We start from the raw sequence: 8,128 nt of genomic DNA, 5'->3' as shown, positions 1-8,128 counted from the left end.
TTTTGTGGATTTTCACAAAATTTTGGATTTCTAAAAAAATACGCACACACTCCCGGATTTAACATGTTATTTTGGATTTGTAAAAAATTTTCGGTATTTTTGGATTTTCGGTGGATTTTTGGATTTTTCACATAATTTTATATATTTTGAAACTTTTGAAAGATCTTCGGATTTTTCAAAAATTTCAAAATCCTTTTTGTATTTTCACTAGAATTTTGGATTTGTTTTTGGATTTTTCCTCGAGCGTACGGGATTTTTTGGCAATGACGGATCCCTCGGTCACATAAGACGTAAAACCTTGAAGGAGAGAGTAATGGAGTGGAAACCCCCATACCTTAAGCGTTGCCTTTGTACCCCCACCTACGGCACCATAGTCCTCCCATCATCCCCAGCGGTTAGGTAGGGTCGTGCCGGACGAAATTGTAAAGGACGCTCCCTCTATCTCAAAAATAGAAGCTAGTTCTCATTGAAATAAAATGGCGCTACGCGGCAGCACTTAGCAATCGCCTACGGAAGGGTAGGGGCGTGCGCGAGGTACACTGGGAGAGATATGGTGCCGCAGGTCGCCCATCATCATTTCCAATCCATCTGACTCCCTTATCCTAGGTAAAACGCTTTTATTTTGAAAGCTTCCCTTCCACTCAGTGTGTTATCATCGTTTTTAGCCACATCGTATGATGTACATCTACGATGAGTCTCTTAGTTTGGCCTGCCCTGTTGTACTCGTTCTCTTACTAGTACTAGTACCAGTAGACGTGAAAGAGTAGCGCGTTTGGTAGTATAGAATTTTTCGTTCGTCATTTAAGGGAGAGTGAATGGGACAAATTTGTGGTGAGGTGATTTTTACGTTCGTGTATTTTAAGAGGATGGGGATTATAACAGTAACTTTGAGCATTGCATTTATTTGTACCAGTAAGGTTAAGCATTTTGAATTGTGTTTTACGATTGCTCGACATATTTAAAGCGAGATAGAGGATTATGGTGTTACCCTAATTAAAATGGAAAGTTTTAATACTGCCTTTAAAATTCCTGTCACCCGTCGACAATAAGGGTTTCACGCTTTCAATCCCGCTCCCCTATTTCAAAATCCAAAGAAATCGAGGAGAATTTTTAAAAAGCAAAAGAAAGTATATTCCGTTGTTATATTTAGAATGGTCTTGAGGAGATGTTTATTATTAGAAGTTACGTGTATTTCTCCACTAATCGAGAAGAATTTTAAAAGAAAGTACTAGCTTGTGGCCCTGCATATTACAATTATAACGTAAGTTAATTTATTGAAGTAAGGATTATGGCTTATTATTTTTGTAGGGAAATCGAGGGGTTATGCACTCTCATTTTCTGTACTTCTTTTAATGGGCATTTACGGGTATTTCGTTTAACCATTGTTAAAGGATGCTCATCGTGGGGGTACTCACGTTTTCCGTTCGTGTTACACTATTATAATTATAACAGAAGTAAAAAAATGAAGTAATCAATCAATCAAGGGCTATTCACTCAAATTTTCTGTACGCCTGTCAAGTACGGTACGATGTGGCTACTATTACGAGCCCAAACCTTGGGTCGCCTTGTTCTTTCCTGCGCCTTCATCAAAGAACCGTTTACGTATTTTTCCCCTTTCTTCGTTACTTTAGTAAATTATCTATTTTGTGAGCTGAGTAATTATTTAAAATATTTCAAATTATGACGAACACCCTGAATAAAGCTTATCAAGGAATCATACAATGCAACTCCAGTGTTTAATGACGGGACGTCAGTAACAACACGAATTCAAAATGATATTTCTTTCTCCGAGGATTGCGACTTCTGAAAATACATTTCCATTGCATTTTTAAGTTTCTTTTCGTCTTTTTCTTTCTTTCTTTATAAATTGCCATAATGTTTTTGGGTAACGGGTTTTTCAACATTAGGCTGCCGTTACATCTCACCTGGCTTTTCCATGGTGTCAGTGACGTTATGTTTTGCTAGAGAAAGAGGGGGAAATATATTTTTCGGTTTTTCATTTTCTCAATTTTTGAAAACTAGCTGATTACGGGCCCCTCAGATATCCGGGCCCTAGGCAATTGCCTAACTTGCCTAGTGGTTAATCCGGCCCTGGAAAATATAATTCCGTAAACAGAAAATATAATTCCGTAAATCCTCGAAACATACGACAATACAAAAACAGTTCGCAACATATCAGAGACGCTAAAAATGGCCAATGACATATTCCATATCAATACCAAAAGTTCATAAGCAAAAGTTATCGGATACGCTAGAAAATGAGATCGACGTTTCCCTTACAAAAGCGTTGGGAACAAATTGCCCTAGATGAAAATTTCATCCCCCCCGTCATTTTCGAAACTTAAACACGGAACTCTGGGTAAGGAGTACGTCATATGTGACGTCATTGAAATTTTAGAGTAACTGGTAGCGCCATCTAGCATTATGAAGTAGGCTAGTGCTGTCTAGACTCTGTGACAGACTCAGCAATGGAGCATTGGAGCTGGAACAGATGCTGCATGAAGGTAGGTGTTTAATTAAATATTCTGAATACAACAAGCAAATTAGGTATTATTCTGAGAATCTAATGAAATTTCTTGTCTTCCAGAGTTCTAGCTCAGAAAAATACGAAGTATATTTCGTGTACTGCACTCAACTTCAACTACTCTACTGCTGCCAAGGCTTAACATGGAAGAAGTAGAAGATGTGGAAACAGTGGAAGCAGAAGTGAAGGAGAAAATGAAAACTTTTATTAAATATTGTGAAAGAAACGTAAATTTTTATATAAAGTCTTCGGAAAGCCTGATGAAGTTATTTCTAACGCTGTTAAACTCTGAGAAAATACAAAGGTATTTCATTAGCTTATTTGAACTATTCTGTAAATTGAAAAACGCTTGTAAGCCGGAAGAACCAAAAACCAAACATAGAGTTTCTGAGGAAGCCACAGATACGGGCGTAGATGAACAAAGACCAAAAATTCGCACCAACAAATCAATGGCGGTTCTAACCGTTAATTTTTTCAATGAATCAAAACCTTTAAAACAGGCGCTAAATCTAAAAGAATTCGATAATACAGAAACATTCACGGTATTAACTACGCTTACGTCCAAAGCATTCACCTTTTTAAAAGCAATTGATAAACACCCGGAGAGGTTTCAAAATGATGAGCAAATGGAACTTACTACATCGTGTCACGAATTAAAAGATCCCTCATATTTATCCCACAATTATGCAAATGAAAGTGATACAGGCTTATTTTTAATTGGCGGAGGTACAATTGGAGAAATTTATGGACGGACAGGAAGAAAGGGAAGAAAGTGGAATAAAAAAACAAAAATATCCCCAAAGCAAAAGGTGGAAGATGATTATTTGTTTAAATGTGTTGCTTTAGTAAAAATGAATGATGAAGAAAAACAAAGAGACTTGCCAATTGAGTTAAAAATACGTGATACGCGTAACAAAATGTGTTATCCAAAGAAATGTTTTCTGCCTTTTATCAAAAACCTACTAGCAAAGGTTTGCCAATATGCGAACAAGCATTCTTTATTAAAATACGGAACTAAGATGGTTAAAGTAAGAAATTATGATCTAATATGAAGCTAGCTAAAAGCTTATTAATTTTGGTTTCTTTTCTAGAAGTGCGCAGATGAAAGCTTTTCTTTCTCACAAACAGAGGAGCAGAGAAATTTATTTTTTGATTTTATTCCTTCGTCAAATTTGGAAAGCCATGCTGTTGAAAGCTTCTATAAGGAATGGACACGCAAATTGGTCCACGGCAGACTGCAGGATTTTATTTCGAGTCATGAGAAAACCAAAAAAGGAGGCCAACAATTGAGGGATAAACTTTTTGCTCTAAAAGAAAGTAAGAAAGGAGAAGAGAAGAAACAAGGAGTGAAAAAAAGGGCAAAGAAAGAACAAGCTATAAATAAGCCAAAATAAGGAGAAAAGAGACCAGCTATAAAAAATAAGCCAAAGACAGGAGAAAAGAGACAAGCTGGAAAAAATAAGACAAGATCAAAAATGGCTTCCGAAGAAACCTGTTTAACAATGAGTTCCCCTACTAAGTCAACCTGTTTCAAACCAAGAAGACGAAGGATTGATGAGTGTACTGAAATTATAAACTTGGATCACCCAACACCAGGGTGTAGCAGCTACCATATTGATGAGCTCAGTACTATATCTAGTCCGACTAAGCCTACTAATTCAGATAATGTGATATACAATGTGATACCTGAGGCTTCCATTTTTGATAATTCTGCTATAGTCAGGTTAGATCGACCCGTAGAAAAAGTGGTAAATATATCTAGTCCGACTAAACCTACTAATTCAAATAACGTGATATACAATGTGATACCTGAAGCTTCCATTTTTGACAATTCTGCTATAGTCAGGTTAGATCGACCCGTAGAAAAAGTGGTAAATACAAAACCATCAGCCAGACAAAGTACTAGGAAACGAAAAGCAAAATTATTAGCTGATTTTGAGTATTAAAATCTCATTTTTTTATGTTCCTATTTTAAAAGAAACACAATAATATTTAAAAGGGAACGGACAATAAAATCAAAAATTTATTCAAAACATTGATGTAAGAGAAAAGGCTTTTAATACCAATAAAGTTCAAATATTCACAAAAATATTTACAAGTGCTTCACATCTAGTATATAAACACTAAGTTAAAATTAAGTTGTAATGGTTTTTCGATTTACAAACTATATTCTCTAAAGCACAACATTTGATCGCGATAATCTTTATTACCACGATGGCTTCCATGCACGTTCCGGCGAATTAGCGTAGCTTTCAAGCCAGAAACATAATTCAGAGAAGTTACTTTCCCACCAGTTGCATATTTAATCTGAGCAAAAAGGCTTTCAATAGAACTTCCGTTTATCCTAACTGGTGCCAAAAAGTGCCCGGGATACCGTTTGAAAAAGTCATTAACCAGGTTCTTTAACCCAAAAACGGCAACCCTTAACAGGTCCCAAGTTTGCCAGGAGAGAAACTTTGCTTGGCGTGGGCTGTTGAAGTTATACTCCGGGTTCTCTAACAGTATTTCCTTAATCCAATCTTCAAAGTATTTGTATCCTTTAAAATAGATTCCATGACTTCAGATGTTTCACTATCTATGCGTCTACTGGTCAAAAATCCATTTTCAAAAAGCTGATTACAAGCTCTTAGAAACTTGTAAGTCTCCATTGCTTTTTCTCTACTTTCTTTTGAACCTTTCTCTCCAGCAGTATACTCGTACAACTCGCAGAGAACATCTTCTTGCTGCATGACCTTCGAAGGGGCCACGTTCAATTTGGTCCATGCATCTCTGACTAAGTAACTGTCTTCCAAATGCCGAGCTCTGCGTAATTGTCCAACCTTCATTCTCTCCTTATCCCTCGCTCTAACTTCCTCTAACTGATGCCACCCAAAATGTATTTTATTACGGGAAAAATCTTTGGGGCCATTGTCCCTTGAAGCAAATAGTTGACCAATTACGTTCTTTAACTGATGTGAGGGACAAATTATCCAATGGATTTTTTGGGAGTCTTCGGAGAAAGGGTTTTCAAAGCTTGGTTGGATTTCAAAGTTATAATTTCCATTCTTGTAAACAAACCCGAAGGAACCGGATATGCCCATTGTTACTTTCATAAGAGCTAAATTCTCACTCGCTCCATCACATATTATGCCCATAGTTTTAAATCCAAAGATATGAAGAGCTTCAATCGTGGCATATAAGCAAGTTACCAAAGACTTCTGTTGAAATGGGTACGCTGAGGTGAAGTACGGGCCTATTAAATCATATCCCGAAGTCATCTCGCCACAGAAATTGCAATATGTACTGGGTTGGTGATGGACTTGTGGGTGTTGAAGCTTTATAAATATCTGTCAGTTCTGAGTAGTCGTCTTCATTCATTGAGTATCCAACAAATTCGTGACTCTTTGAATTCCACATAATTTTATCTATAACTTTGACTTCGTCCATAACCAAAATCCCGTCACCCTTTGGAACTATTTCACCCAGCAATTCCTTCTCCTCTTTAAAGCTACTGTACTTCAATTTTTCTTCTGCGAGAAACTCCTCTTGAACACCTGGCTTTAGGTTTAACTTCCGGGTTTTTTCTTTTAACGTTCCTTCACCGGGAAGATTTAGAATATTAAAACCACGTAAGGCTTTATATGCCGCTGGGCTGCGACAGTAAACAGCCAGAGCCACTCTTAAAGTAATGGCATTCCATTTTCGCTTTTTAAGAGTTTTAAAAGAATTGGCCTGATCAGCCAGAAAATCTCTTTGATCTTGAAAGTGTTTCACATTCGAATCTCTTTCCCATGACTTCTTTAAAAGTTCTTTCGTAAAGCCATCTGTTGAGTCAAACGTTTTCTCCAGTTCATCTGGGAATTGTTGGTTAATGCGTTGAACTATCTCAGACATTTCTTTGGAAAAAGGATCCGAAACCTCTAAATCTCTAACTTCTAATTCCTTTTCAAGCTTTGATATTTTGCGTCTCATTTGAAATCGTGATTGCTTTATTTTTGACAGCCGATATTTTTTACTCTTAGGCGTTAGTAGGTGAATGGGATAGTTACTAGTTATTCGCTGACGTTTAAATTTCCGAGTGGGGGTTTCATCTGCCTTTCGTTTCTTACCCTTTGTAATTTCGTTAGTAAGTGCCGCGCAAAATTTACATTGTTTGCTCTTTGGGTCTTTGGGAAATTTCTTCAAATAATATTGGTGATAAACCTGGCATTGAACTGCCTGGTATCGTCGATATGGGTATAAAATAGTTTTTAATCTTTTGTGTCGAACAAAATTCGCATTTTCATTTTCATTTACTACTTTAGTTTCATTAACACCGGGACAAAATGCGTGACCTAAACGGCCAGAAATCGTATCAAGTAATTTTTTTAAATCTTCCCCAGCTTCAAGCTGCACTATCTTGATTTCATTCGACCCACTCTCATTGTTGATAGATTGATTAGTTCCATTTTCTTTGGGTATTCTCTCATTTTCTTTATTCATATTATTAACTTTCTGTAGTTGAAATTCTTCAACAGCTTTAAATAACACGTACAAGTGGCATTTTCCGCTTTCCCAAACTGTTAATTCAATTGGATTTAATCCACTGCCAGGATAAAGAATGCCGGCCGCCCTTTTCCTAGTAATTCGTAAAAACAGTTCATTGTGCCGATCTTCAGAAACCTAAAAATACATTAACACAACAACAATCAAAGATTTTATAGCATATTTAATTATTTATTAACCAAGATGGCCATCCCAACTTTGATATATTTAAAATAAATAATCAAATAATCATAGTTACTTACAAGGCAGTTTAATTCTTCAGGATAATCACTATTAATAAGCTTGGAAACACCGCCGAGAAATTCTTGACCTAACGCTGGCTTGGTTTGAGACCATTTACATTTAGTAATTACAGACGTTCCTGTTGATTTTTCAGTAGTTTTTGCTTTTTGTATATCAGTTGATTTCTTTGGTGGTACAGTGATAGGAAGAGTACAGCACTGAGTTGCTTTATCCACTGCTTTATCTTTTATAGAATGTCTAGACACTGTCATTTGCAAAGGCTTAGCTTGTTCTTTGACTTTAACCTCTTGAAATTCGACACCAGCTTTGATATTACATGATACCGACTTACTTTTCATATTATTTTTCTTCATTACGTAATAATTATACTGAGTTGACATGTTTTTAACTACTTTTAAATCATTCAACTGAACATTTTCTTCGGAACCACACAAACTCGAGCTTATAGTAGTCGCCATTTTGAATATTTCTATCAGACACCGCTAGGTAGAGCACCGACTTTTCTCCTTTCCAGGAGGGGGGTGAAATAGCCTAGAGAACTAATCCCCCTTCTTATAAGCTATAGGGTATTTGCAGGCACAATGGAGCCAATGTGTATCCAATAACTTCCTCTTATAAACTTTTGTCAATACCGATTGGCAAACGTTTATCGGATTACGCATTTTCATGTATTCTGGCATTAAAAAAATAAGTATTAGATAAGCTGCTGAAAAGTAAAGGCTTAAGTGCCAGTAATTGTCGAACCATATGACAACGAATCACTACCGCTACCTTTTTCGAAGTTTTGCGCGAAACTAAAATGCGGATATCCATTGTAACTATTTTTAGACATCTTTA

The 8,128-nt window shown here is 36.5% G+C and overlaps 2 protein-coding genes across 3 annotated transcripts; one reads left to right on the top strand and one right to left on the bottom strand.

The window, feature by feature from the left end:
- The first annotated feature begins 2,225 nt into the window (after positions 1 to 2,225).
- Positions 2,226 to 4,615, top strand: LOC149708770 (uncharacterized). Of its 2 annotated transcripts, XM_089864288.1 has the most exons (3): positions 2,226 to 2,504; positions 2,588 to 3,552; positions 3,616 to 4,615. In XM_089864288.1, exons 2-3 carry the CDS (start codon positions 2,668 to 2,670, stop codon positions 3,916 to 3,918), a joined length of 1,188 nt encoding a protein of 395 aa, XP_089720414.1. In that variant the 5' UTR covers positions 2,226 to 2,504; positions 2,588 to 2,667; the 3' UTR covers positions 3,919 to 4,615. The 2 variants fall into 2 exon arrangements, with proteins under 2 accessions (XP_089720414.1, XP_089720415.1); XM_089864289.1 differs by having other exon boundaries at positions 2,226 to 3,552.
- A 1,149-nt stretch (positions 4,616 to 5,764) lies between these two features.
- Positions 5,765 to 7,910, bottom strand: LOC149708769 (uncharacterized). The gene is made up of 2 exons (XM_089864286.1): positions 7,291 to 7,910; positions 5,765 to 7,165 (listed from the first exon to the last, which is right to left on the bottom strand). The coding sequence occupies exons 1-2, from the start codon at positions 7,747 to 7,749 to the stop codon at positions 5,765 to 5,767; spliced, it is 1,860 nt and encodes a 619-aa protein (XP_089720412.1). The 5' UTR covers positions 7,750 to 7,910.
- Between the last annotated feature and the right edge of the window lie 218 nt (positions 7,911 to 8,128).

Source organism: Phalangium opilio, unplaced genomic scaffold, assembly GCF_054372755.1.
Source record: "Phalangium opilio isolate 3A_F unplaced genomic scaffold, DU_Popi_V2 ptg000013l_1, whole genome shotgun sequence".
In the NCBI taxonomy this organism is placed as follows: Eukaryota; Metazoa; Arthropoda; class Arachnida; order Opiliones; family Phalangiidae; genus Phalangium; species Phalangium opilio.
The sequence above is the reverse complement of the archived record's forward strand: the minus strand, read 5'-3'. Positions and strand labels throughout refer to the sequence as shown.

Bases quoted from the DNA above. Each gene is read 5' to 3' on its own strand.
- LOC149708770 (XM_089864288.1), top strand. From the start codon at position 2,668: ATGGAAGAAGTAGAAGATGTGGAAACAGTGGAAGCAGAAGTGAAGGAG. The intron at 3,553-3,615 runs GTAAGAAATTAT...TTTCTTTTCTAG, and splicing joins ACGGAACTAAGATGGTTAAA to AAGTGCGCAGATGAAAGCTT.
- LOC149708769 (XM_089864286.1), bottom strand. From the start codon at position 7,749: ATGGCGACTACTATAAGCTCGAGTTTGTGTGGTTCCGAAGAAAATGTT. The intron at 7,166-7,290 runs GTAAGTAACTAT...ATGTATTTTTAG, and splicing joins CTGAAGAATTAAACTGCCTT to GTTTCTGAAGATCGGCACAA.